Source organism: Gorilla gorilla, chromosome 18 (assembly GCF_029281585.2).
Source record: "Gorilla gorilla gorilla isolate KB3781 chromosome 18, NHGRI_mGorGor1-v2.1_pri, whole genome shotgun sequence".
Lineage (NCBI taxonomy): Eukaryota > Metazoa > Chordata > Mammalia > Primates > Hominidae > Gorilla > Gorilla gorilla.
Genome location: NC_073242.2, coordinates 85,778,859 through 85,802,290, shown reverse-complemented (window position 1 = coordinate 85,802,290; position 23,432 = coordinate 85,778,859). Strand labels below are relative to the sequence as shown.

The following is a 23,432-nucleotide window of genomic DNA, read 5'->3' as shown; positions in this document are numbered from 1 at the left end:
CAGCAACACGGAAGACACAGGACCCTGCCTCCCTCCCATCAAAGTATACTTATTCATATCCCTCTATGTCTCTGTTTTGCTTCCAGGACTGACTGTAATGCTTGGTTTTGTTGAAAGATTTCAAGCAGTGAAGAGATAAACATACCTAGGCCATAGAGAAGCTTCATCACTGACCTCTCTACCTAGGGAAGCTGACAGGATTCACACCAAGCAGTGCCATTTCCCAGCTCCCTGACCCTGGGCTAGTGGCTTGAACTCCTTGTCATTGTCCAGATTAGGAATACGGGTTCGTGAAAAGGACTCACGTCCCTTTAGGGTTGCTGTGAGGGTTCAAAGACAGAAAGTGATTAAACAGGGCCAAACACAGACCCGTGTAACGTAGAGTAATAGGAATATGGAAGGAAAAATAACCAGCGCTCTTGCTTTCTAATTTAATGCAGGATCTTCATATCACCTTCAGTGATCCCTCTTCTAGGGACTTGCCACACTTTCCAAACTGCCATCCTGTAGTGGGGTACCCGGCTAGGCTGTGGGGAGACCCTGGAGAGATTTATGCAAAGGAGGACCTGGACAAATGTGCCCATTCAGCTCCTCAAGAGTGGAGAATGGAAGAGAGAGGCAGATCCCTGTTTCTTCCGTGTTACTGAGCACAGGAGAAGCGTGACCAAAGGACTGAGGTGGGAATGGGGACAGGGCAGATACTGCCAGAGATGAGAAGTTCGCACCCTTGGCCTGCCCTTTGCACACTACTCCCTTGCTATGCTCCCCGCTTTGGCAGATCCAGAAAGTGGAGCACAAGACTGGGGTTGCCCTAGACTCCAGGAAAGGCTTACCTATTGACTAGAGACCTGGGCGTTGGTGAAGGTGAGGGGAAAGCCAGAATACTGGGGTAGGCGGAACGCCAAGGGGCGAGTGTAGCAGGCAACCTCAGGGAAGCTGGGAAGGCCTGGCAGGGTGAGAGAAGCCGCACGCGGGGGGCACAGCGCCTCCCTCGCGAGCCGGTGCGAAAGGGGCGGTCCTGCGGTGTGCACCCAGCTGCGCTCAAGGGACCTTGCACTTGGCCCATCTCCTGCGCACAGCCCAGGCCAGGACCGCGGGCGGTGCGGACTCAGCGGGCTGGGTGCAAGGGCGGGGCGGGGCGTCTGCGCCCGGCCCCGTCTCCTGACTGTAAAAGCAGCCGCTGGCTGTTGGGCTCCACTCCGCCTTCCACGTGCACCACTGCCTCTTCCCTTCTCGCTTGGGAACTCTAGTCTCGCCTCGGGTTGCAATGGACCCCAACTGCTCCTGCGCCGCTGGTAAGGGACGCCCGGGTTCTGTGCCTTGGGATGCCAAATTCCCAGACACCATAGAGAGTGTCCCTGGGTTTGAGGAGGTCGTATTTTGCTATCAGAGGTAAAGGGGACTCCTTTATTCGTCCAGTGCTTTCCTGTTGGCCAAGCTCCTGAGGGCATTTTCCTCCTCCCTGTGCCTCTATGTCAGAGTTGAGGGTCCTGAGGCTCAAGGCTGTCCTGCTCCACGTCACCTGGTTGGTCACAGGGCTGCTGGCTGAGCCCCAATTCTCTAACCTGACTGAGCAACCGGATTGGATAGGGGACATTGGATAGGAGGGGACATTGCCTCTTCCAGGTTCAGGACAGAAAGTCGAAGTCTTCCTGGGCCATGTCTGCAGCCTGGGACTTTCCTTTGGAGTAGAAATAGGAGGGTGCTTGGTTTTCCCAGCATGAATGGAGAGGACATGGGGCTTCTCTTCCTCTGCTCTGAGTGGGAAAGGAGCTCTGAGGGCTGGTTCTGCACAGACAAGGGGGAAGTGGACACTCATTGACCCACTGCTGTACCTTCTGCATCTCACTCACCGTTCACTGGCTTTTTCTCTTCTTGCAGGTGTCTCCTGCGCCTGCGCCAGCTCCTGCAAGTGCAAAGAGTGCAAATGCACCTCCTGCAAGAAGAGTGAGTGCGGGGCCATCTCCAGGAACCTGGGGCTGTGGCTAAGGTTGGGAGGGAACCCAAGGCTGGTCCTGAGTGTATGCTTCTGGGGAACCGGCCTTCCTTTGTCCCTGTAGGCTGTCACTGCCTGTCTAGTCTTCTGCACTTTCCAGGGCTTATGTGAGGTGGGGCAGCTTTCTCAAAGGAAGACCCATTCCAATGTCCACCAGTTGTCTCCTGACAAAAACCATGCCATCATGAGCTAAGGGTCCTCTGGGGCTGGAGGGATGGAGACAGGCCTCTGTTGGGGCAGGGAGTTCTCTGGTCGAGTCTGCTCTGACCTCTCAATCTCCTTTCCTCCCCAGGCTGCTGCTCCTGCTGCCCTGTGGGCTGTGCCAAGTGTGCCCAGGGCTGCATCTGCAAAGGGGCATTGGAGAAGTGCAGCTGCTGTGCCTGATGTCGGGATAGCTCTGCTCCCAAGTACAAATAGAGTGACCCATAAAATCCAGGATTTTTTGTTTTTTGATACAATCTTGACCCATTTGCTACATTCCTTTTTCTGTGAAATATGTGAATAATAATTAAACACTTAGACTTGATTCTGGTTCTGGTTCCTGTTGTGTTTTTGGAATGAGGGACTGGGGTGGGAGATTGAACTGGGAGTTTAGAGACTGGGCTCTGGTTGGAAATGTGAGTGCTGAACAGTCTGAGCGCCTTCAGGCGAGTCCCGTTACATCACTGACCTCCATCTTCTGTAAAAGGCACCTGCACTGTGCCGGATCATATGGGGATGGGGACATACGCGATCAGCTCCCCTCATTAAATGTGGTACAGAGACTTCTCCATTCCTTATGTTTATTCTCAGGTTTCCCTGCCCAAGTTCAGATCCTCCGCGGATTTTAGGCTTGAAAGTGACCACAGAAGGTGGATTCCAATGCCTAATTTACTTGAATCCTCCACGGGGCTTCTCAAACTCCACGGTGAAAGGACAGTTTTCATTTTCTATCCATCCCAGACCTAAACATTTGTAAATAAAGTAATATTAATTATGAAGATAATGAAACACAAAATATAGAACCCATGTTTTACATTTTACACAAAAAAATCAATAAATACATACAGAAATAACAGAAAAATGGAAGATTTATAAACTCTGCACATAAGTTCATGGATGAGTTGCATTGCAGACTGGAAACAGCAGACTGGCCCCACTGTGGACCACACACCTTCAGCAGCACAGGCCAGGACATTCTCGTGAGGAACCATCGGGCTTGGCCTAGCCAGCATCACACACACACAGCACACTCAGGACACTCGCTGAACCCTGAGAGCTCCCTATTGGGAGTTGGCTCAGAATCTTTGGAAGTTCCTCCCAAGGTCAGGCTTCATTTGTTCCTCTTTCAAGCTCCAGCCCTTGACTACTTCAAACCAGCATATTCCCGCCAAGATGTAGTGAGATCGTGGGTTGCAGATGAACTTATTTTGGAATTTTGCTTGTGATTTCATCATCTCCATAATTAATATTACTTTATTTACAGAAGTTCTCAGAACACAGCTATGGCAGATTGTGCAGCTGGCTGAGTGTGGTGATGTCCCTCAGGAAAGAAAGAGTCCCTGGATGTCTTGTTAATGGCAAGTTAGTCCCTCCACTTGTGGAGGGAATGCTATTTGATGTTCAGTCAAAGAGGAAGATGAATCTCCTTGTGTAGAAGTCAGGACCACACTTACCTGTTGCTTCCCTGTGAAATGATTTCAGAAGGTAGCCTGCGCCTAGGGCATAGTTTTAGGTGTCAGGCAGTCTTAGTTCACAGCCCACTCCAGCACTTACTGGCTGTGTGGTTTGGGCAAGTCACCCACACTCTCTGAGCATCTAGTGCCTCATTTGTAGAAAGGAGATTATATCTCAATGCAGGGATTAAATGAGAGTGTGGGCCAGGCACAGCGGCTCATGCCTGTAATACCTGCACTTTGGGAGGCAGAAGTAGGGAGACTGTTTGAGCCCAGGGGTTTGAGACCAGCCTGGGCAACATGGAGAAACCCCATCTCTACAAAAAATACAAAAATTATATGGCTCTGGTGGCCTGTGTCTGTCCGAGCTACTCTGGAGGCTGAGATGCGAAGATTGCTTAAGTCCAGGATATAGAGGCTGCAGTCAGCCAAGATTGTGCCACTGCACTCCAGGCTATGCAACAGAATGAGACTCTGTCTCAAAAAAAAAAAAAAAAAAAAAAAGGAAAAGAAAAAAAGAAAATAAGAGAGTGGCCTGGCTGCTGCCTAGGCTTTAATAAACAATGGTGATTATGATCATTCTCTCTGCACTGACTTTCTTGGAAAAAGATACCATTAAATCCTAACTCACTCCTGGAGAAAGGCTCATTGGTTTGGAAGCATTGCTCTGAGTGGGATGCTGTGAAGCGGTTGCATACCTGGCTGATCCAGTGCCAGGAGGAGTGTGGATGTCCTCCTGCAGAAAGTCCTCTGTGATAAGACGCTCCCCCAACATTTGAACACACATAAAATCCTTTCCCATTCTTCATGTCATTTGACCTTCAGTAATTTGCCACAGCTGGCAGATCATGGCATCCCTAGATGCCAAACCCTGCCAATCTCTGTTCAAAGCTATAAAGGACTTTGGAGATGAACAAATTTTGCTCTTGGCTTGAGAGATAGGAACTGAAGCCCAGAGAGGTCCATGGTTATGCACAGCGATCTGACTGCCAACTCAATGTGCTTCCAAAGCTGCCTCACGGCCAGACATTCAGCATCCTCATCCTTGTATTGACTTGGTGGAATAGAGCATGGGGTAAGGGCACGATGCTGCAGTCAGCCTGCATGAGTGCAAATCCCACCTCTGCCACTTTGTGTGTGACACAACCTCTGTGTCTCAGTCTTATCAACTGGAGTATAATAGTATCTGGCTTGTAAAATTAAATGATTTAATTCATGTAAGGAACTTAGAATGGTGCCTAGCAAGGGGTAAGTCATCTATAACAATAACTGTTGCTTTTTTTTCTCATTATACATAGCATGAGGGATATTTATTTACTCACAGACAAAGCAGCCAGGCCAGATGTTCTCACTTGTGTATCTTGTTATTCTCATCTACTACATGAACATGTGTCCTGTGGTCAAAGGGACATTCGCTAACACTAGGGATGTAAACGTATAAGCAAGATTCCATTCCTCATGTCAGATCAAAAAGAATATCATTTCTGCCCTCCCAGTCACTGTACTTTACTTAACATACAATATTGAAGTTATTAATATTTTCTTAAATATATTTTCATTTAAAGCAAACTCTTTTCCAGCAGCAAAAATGAAAATCAGTCTTATTCCACACATAGAAGATAGTCAGAAGAAGTATAAATGTGTGTTGCATGTGTGTGTATATATATTACAGTTATAGATTGCTTTTGTCACGGCTTGTGGTTCAGCTTGTGGCTTGACATTGTTTAAAAGATTTCCAGCAATAGGGAAATGCTGGTGACATACCTGGGCCAAAGGAAGGCTTGATCATCGACACTTTCTCTTGAGAGGCTGGCTGGATTCAAATCAGTGACAACTTTTCCATTCTGTGATGTTGAGCAAATTACTTAAACTTTATGCTATAATTGTCAGATTAGTAAAACAGGGTTCATAAGCAGTATTTCCCTTTAGGATTGCTGGGAGGGTTCAAAGAAGCAATGATTTAAAGGGGCCTGGCAAAATCTAAATGTTATATGATCGCATCGAAGGAAGAGAGAGGGGATGATCCGTGGTCGCCAGGTTCTGTGTACAGGGGGAACCAGTTTGAGGGTCCTAGGTGGGAAGAGCGACTGGCAATGTGCGGGGGCGGGGGGGGGGGGGCGGAGGAGAAACAAAAGCCACCTCCACCGCCGCACATCTGCACACGGCTCACTCTCTCGGCTCCCAGCTCCCGCCAATGAAGAAGGCGAGCACGAGGATGGAGCTACACACGGACACGGGAGAGGCAAAGCTGATGACGAAGGTGCAGGGCGGGGGATGAGGATAACGCGACCACCTGGGAATAGAAAATAGCTCTCAGGGTGGCAGGGGCGCCACGTACCTCCGGGAGCATAGCCCCTCCCGCACTAGCGGGCGCCAAAGGGGCGGCCCCAGGGGGCCCACCAGGCTGCACTCAGGGGATGGTGCTCCCGACTCGCCTGCTGCGCACATCCCAACCCAGGACCGCAGGCGCCGCGGATTCCGCGCGGGGGTGGGGGAGGGGGTGCTCTGCACCCGGCCCCCTCCTCTAACTATAAATTGATCGCCCGCTTCATGGAATCCACCATGCCTCCCACCTGCCCCACTGCTTCTGCGCCCCTCCCTTAGAAACCCCAGCCGCACCTCGGCTCGAAATGTACCCCAAGTGCTCCTGCTCCACTAGTAAGAGATACCGGGCTTCGGGCCTTAGGATCTCCATTTTCATTCCAGAGGATGGAATGTCCCCGGGGCAGGAGGGAGGTGCATGTTAGCTCTCCCTAAAGTGGCCTCCTTTACTTTGCACTTCCCGTGCTTTCTTCCTGCCAAGCGCCTTCATCACCACTTAGAATGTTGTCATCTTCCCAGTGCCTTCCATTTCTGAGGCTAGAGGACTGAGGCTCAAAACTGCCCTGTTCCGGGTCACCCAGATAGCCAGTAGGGTCCTGGGCTGGGACCCAGTGCTCTGTCCCGCATTAGAGCTGCCTGAAGTGGATGGGTGGCAGGGAGCATTGCCTCTTAGGGATTCCTGACATAAGGCCTTGTGGAGTAAAATTAGGAGGGCTCCTGCCTATCCCAACCTGTGTGGAGAAAAGGTTGGGCTGGGCTTCCGTGTCCCTGAGCAGAACAAGGTACCAGGTTTCCCATGCACTGAGCATGAGGATACTGAGGGCCTGCTCCTAACCCTGCACCACACTCACTGCTCACTGCCTTTTTCTCTTCCCTGCAGGTGGGTCCTGCACCTGCGCCAGCTCAGAGTCAAGCATCATCTTGGCACACACCTGTAGTCCCAGCTAACTCTGGAGGCTTAGGCAGGAGAATTGCTTGAGCCTGGGAGACGGAGGTTGCAGTGAGCCGAGATTGAGGTTGCGGTGAGCTGAGATGGAGCCACTGCACTCCAGCCTGGCCGACACAGGGAGAATCCATCTCAAAAAAAAAAAAAAAAAAAAGATTTCCAGCAATAGAAAAGTGCTGACGACATACCTGGGCCAAAGGAAAGCTTGATCATGGACAGCTTCTCTTGACAGGCTGGCTAGATTTAAATCAGTGATAAGTTTTCAGCTCTCTGATGTTGAGCAAGTTACTTAAACCTCTTGTTATAGTTGTCAGATTAGTAAAACGGGTTCATAAATAGCATTTCCCTTTAGGATTATTGGGAGTGTTCAAGGAATGAATGATTTAAAGAGGCCTGGCACATTCTAAATGTTACATGATAAGAACATTGAAGAGAAATACCCACTACTCTCCTTGATTGACCGCAGGGTCTGCATGTCACCCAAAGTCATCCTCTTTGGAGGGTGCCCCTCATTTTCAAAACTGCCATCCTGCAGTGGGGTGGCTGGCAGGCCTGGGATAGTCCGGGAGAACTATATGAAAAGGAGGAAACTGACAAATGTGCCCACCATCACCTCAGAGGAGGAGCATCGAAGGAACAGAGAGAGAGGCCGACCCTTGGTTGCCACATTCTGTCTACAGGGGAAATGATTTTGAGGGTCCTAGGTGGGAAGGACAGACAATGAGAGGGGAGGGTGAGGGAGAAGCAAGTCACCTCCACCGTGGCTCATCTGCACACTGCTCACTAGCTCTGCTCCCTGCTACAGCCAGTGTAGAAGGTGAGCACGAGGATGGAGCTGCGCACGGACCCCAGAGAGGCAAAGCTGGTGGCGATGGTGCGCAGAGGGAGGAAGGGAGGGGTTGGGGATAGCACGTAAGAGACATAATGGTATGGGCATCTGTAACAGACCTAAGCTTTGGCAAAATAAACTAAAATGAATTAGTATGAAATATAAAAACAAAGTCTACTTTTTATACTCAACAGGGTGGGAAAGGGTTGTTCTCTGTCCAAATGCTGCAGCAGTGTCTCATCCTGGAGAATTTTGCGCAGGAGGTCATCCACATGCCCTTAAGACCAGATCAACAAGAGACCCATCCTCAACTTCCAGTCCACATAACACCTCCAGGCAGATTAGTGTTACCCAAGGAGCTTGATGAGATGTAACAGGATTCTATCTCCAGGAAGTGCACGTGGACAAATGATAATAACAGCACTGTTTATTAAGCCCGAGCCAGGTGCCAGGGCACGATCACATTTAATCCCTCCATATATTTATAATCTGCTTTCTACAAGTGAGGAAATGGAGGCACAGAGAGGTTAAGTGACTTGTGCCAGCTACACAGCCAGGAAGATGTGAAGTGGGCTGTGAATCTGGTTATGTGACACCCAAACTTGCACATGACCCAGGCTGCCTTCTGAAATGCCCTCTTCACAAAGGGCACCTGCGGGCAAGCATGGTCCTGACTCCTGGGCCGCTTGACTCCTCTTCCTCTGTGATTGAACATCAGATAGCAATTCTCGAACCAGTAGCCAGTGGAACCTACTGTTGGCCTAACTACCAGTCACCAGGGTGACTCCTCTCTCCTTCTTGAACAGCAACACACCTTCCAACTGCAGAATATGCCATCACCACTGCATCAGCACACTCAACATCCTTCATCTGCACCCAGTCCTTCTCATGACTCTGCGTTGTCGAGATGACGCTTTCCTCCCCATCTCCAGTCACTTTGCTGCCCTGAATTAATCAAGGTTGGAATTTAAAGAACAAAAATAGCTTAATCTTGGGAGAAACTGCCAAAGATTCAGACACAAGTCACTACAGGGCGCACTCAGGGGTCGGAGAGTGTCCTGTTGGTGACACTGGGCCAGCCAGGACTGATGGTTCCTTGTCAGGATGTCATGACCACTGCTGCTCAAAGTGTGTAATCTACACACTAGGGCCTGTCTGCTGTTTACAGTCTGCAGTGCACGGCATCCATCAACATATACATAGTTTATAAAGTTGTAATTTTCCTGGTATTTCTTTTTATATTTATTGAACTTTTTCCTGTTGAGTCTAAAAATGGATTTTGTAATTTTTTTTATGAGGTCTCCTTCTGTCACCCAGACTGGGATGCAATGGTGCAAACATGGCTCACTGCAGCCTTCAATTCCTGAGCTAGATGGATTCTCCTGCCTCAGCCTCCAAGTAGCTACGATTATAGACTTGCTCCACCACACCTTGTTAAGTGTTTATTTATTTATTTAGAGACAAGGGTCTCCCTATGTTGCCAAGGCTGGTCTCAAACTCCTGGTGTCAAGTGATCCTCCCTTTTGAGCCTCTCAAAGTATAGGGATTATAGGTGTGAGTCATCCTGCTCGGCCAGATTTTGTATATTGAATTTAATTTCATGACTTCCATCATTAGTATTATTTCATTTACCAAGGTTTAGATGTGGAATGGATAGGAATTAAAAACCCCTCCTTCACCCTGGAGTTTGAGAAGCCCGGTGTAGAATTCAAATAACTAAGGGGTTTGATTCCATTCCGTGTAGTCACTTTCTAACCTGAAATCCAAAGAGGAATTGAAGTTGGGCAGAGAAATCAGAGAAGGAACAGGAGGCATTGAGAAGTTTCTGTGCCACATTTGAGAATGAAGGTGATCCTGTATTCTGGATCCCCACCAATGACCTGATGAAGTGTTATTCCATTCTACAGAAGAGGAAGCACAGTGAGGCAGCCTGGCTTGCCTTAAGGCACTCTGATTGTTAGGGACTCAGATTTCCATTTAGAGCCCAAGAGTCTGCAACCCTAGTTCGATCCCCCACCCCAGTCTCTGATTTCTGAAGCACATAAGGGAAACTGAAGTCAGAATCGGGTCTAAAGTGTTTAATTATCACTCACATATTTCACAGGAAAAGGAATGTAGCAAATGGGTCAAGGTGGTATCAAAAAAAAAAAAAAAAATCCAGGTTTGTACATGTCTCTCTGTTTACATCTGGGAGAAAGGCTGTCTTGGCATCAGTCGCAGCAGCTGCACTTCTCTGACGCCCCTTTGCAAACACAGCCCTGGGCACACTTGCTACAGCCCACGGGGCAGCAGGAGCAGCAGCCTGGGGAAGAAGAGGAGCATGAGAGGTCACAGCCAACTTGCCCAGGGACCTCCCTCCCCAACAGAGGCCCCCAACAGAGCCTCCAGCCCCAAAGGACCCTCAGTTCAGGATGGTATGGCTTTGTCAGGAGACAAATGGGAAATATCTGGGGTGGGCCTTCCTATGAGAAAGCTGCGCAGGCGCCCTGCACAGGGCAGAAGACTAGAAAGGCAGTGACAACCTACGGGGACAAAGGAAGGCCAGTTCCCCAGAAGCATGCACTCAGGGCCAGCCTTGGGTTCCATCCCAACCTTAGCCACAGCCCCAGACCATGGAGATGGCCTCACACTCACTCTTCTTGCAGGAGGTGCATTTGCACTGTTTGCACTTGCAGGAGCCGGCGCAGGTGCAGGAGCCACCTGCGAGAAAGAGAAAAAAAAAGCCAGTGAGCGGCGAGTGACCTGCAGGAGGTACAGCAGTGAGTTAATGAGTCTCCATTGCCCCCTCCTCTGTGCGGGGCCAGCCCTCAGAGCTCCTTTCCCACTCAGAGCAGAGGAAGAGAAGCCCCATGTCCTCTCCCTTCGTGCTGGGAAGGCCAAGCAGCCTCCTGTTTGCACTCCGAAGGTAAGTCCCAGGCTCCAGGCACAGCCTGGGAAGACGGCGACTTCGACTTTCTGTCCTGAACCCCGAAGAGGCAATGTCCCCTGCCTCCTTTCTAATTCTGCTGCTCAAAGCCTGGTCAGAGCACTGGGGCTCAGCCAACAGCCCTGGGACAAACCGCATGACGTGGAGCAGGACAGCCTTGAGCCTCAGTACCCTCAACTCTGACACAGAGGCACAGAGAGGAAGGAAATGCTCTCAGGAGCTTGGCCAAGAGGAAAGCACTGGACTAAGTCAAGGAGTCCCCTACAGTTGAGATCTCAAAATACGACCTTCTCAAACCCAGGAACACTCTATGGTGTCTGGGAATCGAGCATCCCCAGACACGGAACCCGGCGTTCCTTACCAGCGGCGCAGGAGCAGTTGGGGTCCATTGCAAGCCGAGGAGAGACTGGACTTTCCAAGAGAGAAGCGAAGAAGCAGTGGGGCAGGTGGAAGGCGTGGTGGACCCCAACAGCCTGCCGCTGCTTTGATAGTCAGGGGAGGGGGCCGGGCGCAGAGACCCCGCCCCGTCCTTGCACCCGCCCCGCTAGTCAGCGCTGCGGGAGGTCCTGGGTGGGCTGTGTGCAGCGGAAGGGCCGGGCGCAAGGTCCCCTGAGCGCAGCTCGCTGCACACCGCGGACCGTCCCTTTGGAGTCCGCTCAAGCGGGAGGCGCTTTGTGCCTGGGTGAGCGGCTTCCCTGCCCTCCTGCCCGCCCTTCCCAGTTTCGCCAAGATTGCCTGCTACACCCGCCCCTTGGGGTTCCGGGTACCTGGAGATCCTGGCCTTCGCCCCGCCCCCCGGCCCCTCCCCGGTCCTTCGTCAACAGCTAAGCCTTTCCTGGAGTCCCAGTGCAACCCCAGTCTCTTGCGCTACTGTCTAGATTGGCGGGAGCAGGGAGCCTAGCAAGGGAGTAGTGTGCAAAGGACAGGCCGAGGATGTGACCTTCGGATCTCTAGCATTGCCTGTCCCTGTCCCCCAACCTCAGTCCTTTGGCCATGTTTCTCCTGCGCACAGCAACACGGAAGACACAGGGCTCTGCCCCCCTCGCTTCCATTCTTCACTCTTGAGAGGCTGAATGGGCACATTTGTCTGGGTCCTCCTTTGCATAAATCTCTCCGGGGTCTCCCCACAGTCTCGCCGGGCACCCCACTATAGGATGGCAGTTTGGAAAATGTGGGATGTCCCCAGAAGTGGGATCACTGAAGGCGGAGTTTGCGGTGAGCCGAGATCGCACCATTTTTGCACTCCATCCTGGGCAACAAGAGTGAAACTCCCTCTCAAAAAAAAGAAAAAAGAAAGAAAAGAAAAAGAAAAAGAAAAACTTAACATAAGAAGTAAGAAAGACAAGTGGTTAATTCCCTTCAATATTACTAGCAATTGCTTAAGGTTGAGTCTGTGCCAGTCTCCTTTTAATCATTTTCATTGTTTGAACCTTTACAACAACTGTAAAGGGAAATACTACGCATGAACCCATATTAATAAATGGACACCTACAACAAAGAAAGTTCAAGGAACCTGCTCATCGTCACAGAGCTAAAAAGCTGTGCACTGATTTGAATCCAGCCAGCCTCTCAGGAGAAATTCTCTGAAATAAGGCCCAGCTATGTCTTCTCTATTGCTGGACTTCCCTATGGCTTGAAATTTTTTAAATAACAAGTCAGGCCGGGGCACCGTGGCTCACGCCTGTAATCCCAGCACTTTGGGAGGCCGAGGTGGGCAGATCACTGCAGGCCAGAAGTTCAAGACCAGCCTGGCCAACATGGCAAAACCCCATCTCTACTAAAAATACAAAAATTAGCCAGGCATGGTGGCACGAGCCTGTAATCCCAGTTACTTGGGAGGCTGAGGTTGCAGTGAGCCAAAATTGTGCCACTGCACTCGAGCCCGGGTGACAGAGAGAGACTCTGTCTCAAAACAGTAATAATAATAATAATAATGACAAAGTCGCCAGCTCAACCATGGGCAATGACAAAAGCAATCCATAAGTGTAATAAGCATATATATATATACATACATACACATGCACACATATATACTTTTCTGGCTATCTTCTACATATGGATAAGACTGATTTTCATTTTTGGTGGTGGAAGAGAGTTTGCTTTTCATAAAAATATATTTAAGAAAGTATTAATCATTTCAATGTGAAATGATAAATAAAATGTTCACATGGCAGCAGAAATGGCTGTCATTCTATTTGTGACATGAGGCACAGCATCTTGCTCATAGCTTTATAACCCTGTGTTGATGACATTTTTGTGGGAACAGTGAATAACTCTCAGGTCCACAGGACCCGTGTTTGAGTGGTAGATGACAATGACAGCATACACAGCTAGGCACTCCAGGCCTGGCTGCTCTGTCTGTGAATGAACAAATATCCCCTATGCTAGGTGTAATGATTGTTTTAAAGAAGCAATAGCTAATATTATAGACTACTCACCACTTGCCAGGCATCATTCCAAGTTTCTTACATGTATTAAATTATTTAATCCTACATGCCAGATGCCATTATTATGCACCTTTTACAGGGGAGGAGACTGAGACACAGAGAGGTTGCAAGGCACAGCTAAAGTGACAGAGGCGGGATTTGCATTCATGCATGCTAATGACAGCATCATGCCCTCACCCACCACTCTATGCTACCAAGTCGCAAGAAAGATGAGGACACGGAAAATCTGGCCCAAAGGCAGCCGTGGGAAGCACATTCAATTGGCAGTCACTTTCCCCCTCCACAGCTCTGTGACCTCTCTGGGCTTCAATGCTCATCTCTTAAGCCAAGTGCAAAATCGGTCTATCCCGAAGCATCTTTATAGATTTGAACCAGGGTAGACAGAGTTTAGCATCCAGTGATTAGCAGATCATGCTCTGCCAGCTGTGACCAGGACAACAGGCCAGGGGTAACATAGGTTCATGCATCCCTTCACTTCTGAGCTACGTGGTCTTAGGCAGGTTGATTAACTACTCTGGAAGACAGCACAGGCACTCCAGGCCCTGCATATTTGCTATCCTGGTTCTGAGGCCTGTGGCTCTCATTCCCAAGGTTCTGTGAAGATCCAGTGATATGAAGGATGAGAAAGGCTTTTGTGTCTGTACAAATGCCAAGCAGCAGCATCTTATCCAATACCACATTCCTCCTGGCAGGATCACCAGGCTGCAATCTCATTCCCAGCATCTAATCCAGAGTAATGCTTCCAAACCTATGAGCCTTTCTCGAGGAGGTCATTGGGATTTAACGGAATTTGTCTAAGAAAGTAGTGTAGGCTATGTGCAGTGGGTCACACCTGTAATCCCAGCATTTGAGAGGCCAAGGTTGGCGCATCACTTGAGATCAGGAGATCGAGACCAGCCTGGCCAACAGGGTGAAACACTGTCTCTACAAAAATACAAAGCTTAACTGGGCGTGGTGGTGTGCATCTGTAATCCCAGCTACTCAGGAGACTGAGGCGGGAGAATCGCTTAAACCCAGGAGGCGGAAGTTGTAGAGAGCCGAGATCCCACCACTGCCCTCCAGCCTGGGCAACAGACGGAGACTCCATCTCAAAAAAATTAATTAATTAATTAAAAATAAATAAAAAGAAAGTCAGTGTAGAGAGAATAATCATCAGCCTCATTATTTATTTATTTTTAATTTTTTTCATCTTTTTTTCTTTTTTCTTTCAGAGATGAGAATCTTACTTTTTTTTTGGTGGTGAAGCAGGCTGTGAACCAGGACTGCCTGACACGAAAATCCATGTCCTAGGCTCAGGCTGCCCTCTGAAATCTCCTCTTCACAGGGAAGCAGTGGGTAAGCGTGGTCCTGATCTCTAGGCCAGGAAATTCATTTTCCTCTTTGATTGAACATCAAATAGCATTCCCTCCACAGAGCCGGTGGGACTAACAGTTGGCTTTTATTATAAATCAGCCAGGGCCTCACTCCTTAATGAGCACCACCACACCCTCCAAACCGCAGAGTCCTCCATCAGCCCTGCATGGGCATACATGAAGAACTTCTTCTGCAATGCACAATCACACACACTGCACCTTGCTGGGAACATGCTGGGCATTTCTCTCCACATCTCTAGTCGCTTTGATGTTTTGAAGTAGGGAAAGCCTGGAATTTAGAAAGAAGAACAAATTCAGCTTGAGCTTGGGTGGAGCTTGCAAAGATTCAGAGCCGGCTGGGCGTGGTGGCTCATGCCTATAATCCCAGCACTTTGGGAGGCTGAGGCGGGCAGATCACGAGGTCAGGAGATCGAGACCATGCTGGCTAACATGGTGAAACCCCGTCTCTACTAAAAATACAAAAAATTAGCCAGGCGTGGTGGCGGGCGCCTGTAGTCCCAGCTACTCGGGAGGCTGAGGCAGGAGAATGGCGTGAACCTGGGAGGCGGAGCTTGCAGTTAGCCAAGATCGCACCACTGCACTCCAGCCTGGACAACAAAGCAAGACGCCATTTAAAAAAAAAAAAAAAAAGATTCAGAGCCAAGTCACAACTGGGGGCTCTCAGGGGTCAGTGAGTGTCCTGTCAGTGACACTAGGCAGGCCAAGCCTGATGGTTCCTGTGGGGACGTGCTGGGCAGTGCTGCTCAAGGTGTGTGAGCCACACCCTGGGACCAGTCTGCTGATTCCAGTCTGCAATGCGCATAAGCAAAATATGGGCAAAGTTTGTGAATCTCTCATTTTCCTGTTATTTCTGTGTATACGTATTGAAATTTTTCCTGTTGAATCTTAAAATGGTTTCTGTATTTTGTGTTTGATTTCATTATATCTGTAATTAATATTATTTTATTTACAAAGGTTTAGGCCTGGGATGGATGGGAATTAAAAACTGTTTCTTCACGGTGGAGTTCGAGAAGCCCCGGGTAGAGCTCAATCAACTGAGGAGCTGGATTCCACCCCGTCATCACTTTCAAGCCTAAAATCTGATGAGGGACTGAAGCTGAGCAGGGAAATCAGAAATAAAAATGAGAGATGGAGAAGTTTCTGTGCCACATTTGCACATTTGACATGACCCGAGGCGATCATGCATGTCCCCCCAACCCCGTCATGTGATCCCACACAGTGCAGTTCCATTTTACAGAAGACGGAGCTCAGGGAGGTAACCGGGCTTGCCTGAAAGTATTCAGACTACAGGGGCCCACATTTCCATCCAGAACCAGGTCTTTAAATTCCCAGTTCAATCCCGCACTCCAACTGTTATTTCCAAGCCACAGAAAGGAAAAGGAGAGTCAGAATCAAGTCAAAAGTGTTTTATTGTCTTTCACATATTGAATAGAAAAAAGAATGTAGCAAACCGGTCAGGGTAGTTTAAAAAAAAAAATCCAGGTTAGTACTGGTTGCTCTATTTATGTCTGGGAGCAGGGCTCTCCCAACATCAGGCACAGCAGTGGCACTTCTCTGATGAGCCTTTGCAGACACAGCCCTGGGCACACTTGGCACAGCCCACGGGGCAGCAGGAGCAGCAGCCTGGGGAAGAAGGGGAGAGTGAGAGGTCACAGCCGACTTGACCAGGAACCTCTCTGTCCCAACAGCAGGCCTGGCTGAAGTTCAGCCCCCACACCCAGAGGATGCATTTTTAGGCTGGCACAGCTGTGTTCTGATGGTACATTTGAGGTTTGTGTCCCAATAGAAAAAGTCTGCCCTGACCCATCTGAGCTCAGAGCAGAAAGCCTGGAGAGGGAATGACACAGCCAACAGGGGCAAAGGAAGACCAGTTCCCAAAAGCATGCACTCAGGGCCAGCCTTGTGTTCCCTTCCAAGCTTAGCCACAGCCCCAGATTCCTGGAGATGATCCCACACTCACTCTTCTTGCAGGAGGTGCATTTGCACTCTTTGCACTTGCAGGAGCCTGCTCAGGCACAGGAGCCACCTGCAAGGAAGAGAAAAAGGCAGTGAGCAGTGAGTAAGATGCAGAAGGTACAGCAGTGAGTCCATGAGTGTCCAGTGCGCCATCCTCTGTGCAGGGCCAGCCCTCAGAGCTCCTTTCCCACTCAGAGTGGAGGAACAGAAGCCCCATGTCCTCTCCACTCAGGCTGGGAAGGGCAAGCACCCTTCTTTATATACCCCATCAGGAAGGTCCCAGCTCCACACACAGTCCAGGAAGACTGGGGCTGGAGGCCAAAACCTTCTGTGTTGAACTCTGAAGAGGCTATGTTCCCCACCTCTCACCCTTCCCGGCTGCTCAGAGTTAGAGCAGAGCACTGGGGCACAGCCAGCAGCCCCCTGACTAGGTGGGTGACATGGAGCAGGACAGCCTCAATCCTCAGAATCCCCAACTCTGACTTACAAGCACAGAGGAGGGAAATGCTCGCAGGAGCTTGGCCAAGAGGAAAGCACTGGCAAAAGTAAAGGAGTTCCCTTCAACTCACATCTCATAATGCAACCTTCTCTAACCCAGGGACACTGTGTACAGTGGCCGGGAATGGGCATCTCAAGGCCCAGAGCCAGGCGTCCCTTACCTGTGGTACAGGAGCAGTTGGGATCCATTTGGAGCCAAGACAAGCCTGGAGTTCCTAGGCAAGATATGAGAAGTCAGTAGGGCAGGAGGAAGGTGTGATGGAGCCCAGGAGCTAGCTGCTCCCTTTATAGTCGGGGGAGGTGGTGGGGTGCAGAGGCCCCGCCCTGGCCCTTGCACTCACCACTGCTGAGTCTGCACTGCCCGTGGTCCCTGCCTGGGCCATGAGCAGTGACCTGGCCTGACTCAGGACTGTTATCATCGTTACCTTCCCTGGATACCGTGTGCAACCCCAGCCCCGTGTTCAACTTTCAGGATCAGCAGCAGCGGGAGCACAGGGAGAGAGTTGTGTGCAAAGGACTGGTGGAGGCTGTGACGTTTGGATTTTCCACCTTGCCTGAGTATGTCCCCACCTCGGTCCCTCAGTCACATTTCTCCTGTGCACAGCAACAGGACAGAGACACAGGGCTCTGTCTCCCTCCCTTCCATTCTCCACTCTTGAGAAGCTGAATGGGGATATTTGTCCAGGTCCTCCTTTGCATAAATCTCTCCAGGGTCTCCCCACAGCCTAGCTGGCCGCCCTACTACAGGATGGCAATTCGGAAAATGTGGGATGTCCCCAGAAGAGGGATCATTGAAGGTGACATGCAGATCCTGGATGAAATTAGAAAGCAATTTCCTTCTATATTCCTATTATTGTACATAACATTAATCCATGTTAGGCCCTGTTTAATTACTTTCAATCTTTGAACCCTCACAGCAACCCAAAAGGGACACACATTCTATTTATGAACCCATATTCCTAATCTGGACAATGACAATACAAGGAGTTCAAGCCACTAGCCCGTGGTCAGAGGGCTAGGAAATGATACTGCCGGGTCTGAGTCCTGTCAGCTTCCCAAGGGAGAGTGGGCACTGATGAAGCTTCCGTCTGACCTAGGTATATTCATCTCTTTACTGTTTGAAATCTTTAAACAAAACCAAGCATCAAGGTCAGTCCTGGAAGCAAAACAGAGATGCAGAATGGTATGAATAAGGAGAATTTCATGGCAACCTTCTATGTCTGGAAGTTAAACTGATTCTTTTTTCAGTAGCGCTAATGAGTTTGCTTTTCATATAAATATATCTAAGGAAACAGGAATCATTTAAAAGAAAAATGTTGAGTCACATATTGGTGCAGGTGGTAGCAGAACTGGCAGGTGTCTTTCCATTTCTGTGATGGGGACAGGGACTGTCTTGCTCATGGCTTTATATTTCTGGTGTGAATCCTTATTTTGTGGGCAGAGTGCAGGACACTGTCAGGACCACAGGTCAATGCTTATGTGGCTGATGAGAAAGACAGAGGACACTCAGGGAGGGACACCAGGCCTGGCTCTTTTGTCTGGAGTAAAAATGTCAACTATGCTATCGTCTGAGTCCATTTGGGCTGCTACCACCAGATACCTTAAACTGGGTAACTTAAAACAGCAAAAATATATTTCTCTCAGTTCTGGAGTCATGGAAGTCCAAGGTCAAGGCACCAGCATATTTGGAGTCTTGTGAGGGCCCCGTTCCTCATGGATGTCTCTTTCTTGCTGGTCCTCACATGGTGGAAAGAGTTAAACAAGCTCCCTCAGGCCTCTCTTATTAAGGCACTAAACCCATTCATGAGCACTTTGCCCGCATGCCATAGTCACTTCCCAAATGCACCACCTCTTAAAAGCAACAGAGTGAAAGTTAGATTTCAACAAATGAATATTGGAGGGACACAAGCATTCAGGCCATAGCAGCCATGAATAATAATAACAAAATAGTGGTTAATATTATAGACCACTGGTCATGTACAAGGCACCATTCTGAGTTCTTTACATCCATTAAATCATTGGCCTCTATGAGTCCAACCCTATTACAGTCATGTGTCACTTAATGAGAGGTATGCATTCTAAGAAATATGTCTTTAGGCAATTTCGTCATTGTGCAAACATTGTAGAATGTACTCACACACACCTAGATGATACTGGCTGCTACACACCTTGGCTGTCTGCTTTAGCCTATTGTTCTTAGGCTTCAAACCTATACACTATTATGCAATTTTAACACAATGGTAAGTATTTGTGTAGCTAAACATAGAAAGGTACAGTAAAAATACCATTTTATAATCTTAAAGGAATCTTTTTTAGCTGAAAAAGTGATCTGAGACAGGGAACCTGGTTTTCCTTAAGGCACTCATGGTGTAAGATGTTAGGGCATGGTCCCAGCACCCGGGTCTCTGGACTCTCAATGCAGTCACACATACCAGCTGTCTTGAGTATGGGGTCCACTATTTCCATGCATACAAAGAAAACCAGAGCCATAATAAGTCAACAACTTTTATTATCATTCACATATTTCATAAAAGAGAGATAAATACAGTAAATGGGTCATGGTTGCATGGAAAAAAATTCCAAGTTTATATAGGTCACTCTTTCTACATCTGTGAGCAGGGCTGTCCCGGCATCAGGCACAGCAGCTGCACTTGTCTGATGCCCCTTTGCAGATGCAGCCTTGGGCACACTTGGCACAGCCCACAGGGTAGCAGGAGCAGCAGTCTGGGAAGAAGGGGAGAGTGAGAGGTCAGAGCAGACTCGACCGGAGACCTCTCTGCCCTGACAGAGGCCTGGCTGAAGCCCTGCCTCCAGCCCCAGAGGACCCTCAGTTCAGGGTGGCATCGCTCTGTTAGGACTCAACTGGTGGATCTTTGGGGTGAGGGTCTTCCAGTGAAAAAGCTGCCCAGCACAGCCTATACCTGGGAGATGACAGAAGACTGGAGAGGCAGTGACTGGGGCTACAGGGACAAAGGAAAGCCAGTTCCCCAAAACCGTACACTTAAGTGAGGAAAGTCCTGAAGTGTCAGGTCTGTGCTTGGCAGGTTGGTGCACGCACATGCCCTCAGTTTCCCCATTTTAAGAATGAAAGTTGGGAATCAACTATCTTGTGTTTTTCCAGCTGTGATCCGGAATCACTTGCCAGAAAGGGGATGTGGGAAGCTGGTCACTGTCCTGCTCCTGCCTGCTGAGCTCTGGGTTCCCTCCTCTGACTCTGCCCAGCACCCTGATTCCCAGGGAAGGCCCCACACTCACTCTTCTTGCAAGAGGTGCATTTGTACTCTGCATTTGCAGGAACTGGCATAAGTGCAGGACCCAGCTGCAGGAAAGAGAAAAAGGCAGTGAGTGGTGAGTGTGCTGCAGGGTTAGGAGCAGGCCCTCAGCATCCTCTTGCTCAGTGCATAGGAAACCTGGTACCTTGTTCCACTCAGGCACATGGAAGCCCAGCCCCACCTTTTCTCCACAAAGGCTCGGATCGGCAGGCGCCCTCTTTTTCATAGCACACGGGGACCTCAGTGGGGAATCTTGAAGAAGCAATGTTTCCCACATCCCTACTAGCCCAGGCAGCTCAAATGCTGGACAGAGCACTGGGTCCCAGCTCAGCACACCTCTGGCCTATAGGTGACCCGGAGCAGGGGCAGTTTTGAGCCTCATTCCTCTCGCCTTAGAAATGGGAGGCGCTGGGACTATGGTAATGTTCTCAGTGATGATAATAAAGGCGATTGGTAAGAGAAAAAGCACCAGAAGTACAAAGTAAAATAATCCACTTTAGGTAGGGCTCAAAATGCACCTGCCTCCTGCCGCAGGGACATTCTATCCTCTGGCATGAAAATGGAGATCCCAAGGCCCCGAAATCCGGCCTCCTTTAACAGTGGCGCAGGAGCAGTTGAGGTCCATCTGGAGACCAGGTGAGGCTGGAGTACCTAAGCCAGAGGCAAAGAAGCAGGCAAGCCGGTGGGAGGGGGAACAGAGCTCAGGAGCCACCTCTGGCTTTGTAGCTAGGGTGGGGTACCGGGCGCAGAGGCCCCGCCCCAGGTCTGGCCCCCGCTCCCGCAGTGTCAGAGGCACCCTAGGGTTCAGGGCCGGGCTGTGCGCAGCAGACGGGTCCGGCGCAGGATCCTCCCTAGCGCTGCCGGTGCGCACCCTGGGGGCTGCCCTTTGACTCCTGCTCGCTTTGGCGGTAGGCGGCGTCCCTGCTATAATCCCAGCCCTACCGAATTTCCCGGGGATTGGAGTCCACTCCTGCCCCTGAGCGGTCCGGGAACCAAGCCTTAGGTAGTCACGGTGTCCCCAGCCCAGCACCCCGCACCAATGACCTGAGCTTCGCCTCTGTGGGAGTCTGTGTGCTACCCCAGCCTAGTGCTCATGTCCCTAGACAGGACTGAGGCGGGAAGTGCAGCGAGGGAGTTGTGTGCAGAGGACAAGCCTCCCATGTGACCTTTGCCTCACCTGCATTGCCAGCCGGGTCCTTTGGCCACGTTTGTCTTGTTCACAGCAACAGAGCAGACACACGACCCTGCCTCCCTCCCTTCCATTCCCCACTCCTGGGAAGGTGATGGGCACATTTGTCCAAGTCCTCTTTTGCTTTAACTTCTTGGAGCTTCCCACAGCCTCACTGGCCCACCAAGCCCAAGGATGGAGCTTCCCAAAACTTGGAATGTTCCCAAGGGAGGGATCTTTTCCCTGGTGTGCTCACCCTTGCATTAAATTAAGAAGCATGAAAAGTGGTTATTACTTTCAGAATTCTTAACTGTTACAGAGCTTTTAGTCTTAGCCAGACCCTGTTTAGTCACTTTGTCTATTTGAACTCTCACAGCAACCCTTAAGAGGAATACTCTTTATGGCAGCATCTTACTAATCAGACGACAACACAAGGAGATAAGTAATTAGCCCAGGACAGAGGGTGGAAGTGGTGCCGCGGGTCTCAATCCACTCAGCTTTTCAAGGCAAAGAGGTCAATGATGCAACTTCTCTGTGGCCTGGCTATGTCTTCAGCACCTCTTTATTGCTTGAAATCTTTAAACAAAAACAAATGTCAAGGTCAATCTGGAGAGCAACAGAAGTGATACAGAGGGATATATATAATTGTACGGCTACCTTCCATGTCTGCAAGGTGAGACAGATTCTTATTTTCAGTACTGTCAAAGAGTTTGCTTTTTCTATAAATACATTAAGGAAATATAATTGTTTAAAAGAAAATGTTACAGAAAATAGCAGCGCAGGTGTTGGCAGAAATGGCAAGAATCGTTTTGCATCTGCTATGCAGACAGGGACTGTCTTGCTCGTGGCTTTATATATGCAGTGTGGATCCCTATTTGTGGATGGGTAGGGGTCCCTCTCTGATCCACAGGTCATATGCTCATGTTATTGATGGGAACAACATGGGACATACAGCTAAGCCCACCAGGACTGGTTTATTTGTCTGGAAGTACTAAAATGTCCCTATGCTATGAATAAAGATAATAAAATCATAGCTATTACAGACTACTTGAGACATGCCAAATGCTATATTAAGTTCTCTATATGAATTAAGTGATTTGTTCCTACCAGCCAGACCCTGTTATTATGCAAGGGAACAGAGTAGGAGCCTGAACCACAGAGAGGTTGTGTCACCCTGGTATAAATGACACACCTGAAATTTACAATCATGCAACATCATTCCTTCAACCACCACCCTATGTCACTACGTCATGTAAAACACAAGGACACGAAAAACCTGACACTGGGACAGCAGAGGGAAGAGTAATGAGCTGGCAGTCAATCTCTCTTCATAGCTCTTAACCTCCCTGAGCATCCGTGTGCCATCTATCCAGTCAGGGCACAATAGAGTCAACTAACCAAGGGTCCTTCCAGCTAAAAACTGTGACAGGCAGAGCTTAGCATCCACTTACACAATGATCTGCCAGCTCTGGAGAGGGCATGAGGACAGCTGTACCTTAAGTTCATCTATACCTGTAGTGCTGAGTTGTGTGACCTTGGGCAGGTTCTTAACTACTCTAGAGGACAGTGCTCCCCTGCATAGGCAGCCTCTGCACACACTGTCTCTCTGGTTTGTGTGAAGATCAAGTGACTTGAAGGGTGGGAAAGGCTTGTTCTCTGTCCAAATGCTGGAGCAGTGTCTTATGCTGGCGAGTTGGTGCAGGAGGTCATCCACATATCCTTAAGACCAGATCAGCAAGACTCCAAACCCATTCCCAACTTCCAGTCCACAGTCATGCTTCCAAGGAACTGGCTCTTTCCCAAGTAGCTTGATGGGATCTAACAGGATTCTGTCTGGAAAGTCCATGTGGACAAATGATTATAACAGCACTCTTCATTGAGTCCTAACCAGGTGCTAGGCCACTATCACATTTCATCCCAATGTAGATATATAATCTTCTTTCTACAAATGAGTAAATAAAGCCTCAGAGAGATTAAGCGCCTTGCCCAGGTCACACAGCCAGTAAGGGATGAAGTGGGCTGTGAACCTGCTTGTGTGACACCA

The 23,432-nt window shown here is 49.4% G+C and overlaps 3 protein-coding genes across 3 annotated transcripts; 1 reads left to right on the top strand and 2 right to left on the bottom strand.

The window, feature by feature from the left end:
• The first annotated feature begins 917 nt into the window (after window positions 1–917).
• Window positions 918–2,522, top strand: LOC109023678 (metallothionein-1F-like). Its single transcript, XM_019012211.3, has 3 exons — window positions 918–1,295; window positions 1,882–1,947; window positions 2,289–2,522. Exons 1-3 carry the CDS (start codon window positions 1,268–1,270, stop codon window positions 2,378–2,380), a joined length of 186 nt encoding a protein of 61 aa, XP_018867756.1. The 5' UTR covers window positions 918–1,267; the 3' UTR covers window positions 2,381–2,522.
• Window positions 2,523–9,811: 7,289 nt separating this feature from the next.
• On the bottom strand, window positions 9,812–11,454 carry LOC101134211 (metallothionein-1F). The gene is made up of 3 exons (XM_019012212.4): window positions 11,036–11,454; window positions 10,383–10,448; window positions 9,812–10,050 (listed from the first exon to the last, which is right to left on the bottom strand). The coding sequence occupies exons 1-3, from the start codon at window positions 11,061–11,063 to the stop codon at window positions 9,959–9,961; spliced, it is 186 nt and encodes a 61-aa protein (XP_018867757.4). The 5' UTR covers window positions 11,064–11,454; the 3' UTR covers window positions 9,812–9,958.
• Window positions 11,455–15,942: 4,488 nt separating this feature from the next.
• LOC101126985 (metallothionein-1B) lies at window positions 15,943–17,137 on the bottom strand. Its single transcript, XM_063699808.1, has 3 exons — window positions 17,110–17,137; window positions 16,455–16,502; window positions 15,943–16,117 (listed from the first exon to the last, which is right to left on the bottom strand). Exons 1-3 carry the CDS (start codon window positions 17,135–17,137, stop codon window positions 16,026–16,028), a joined length of 168 nt encoding a protein of 55 aa, XP_063555878.1. The 3' UTR covers window positions 15,943–16,025.
• Window positions 17,138–23,432: the final 6,295 nt, after the last annotated feature.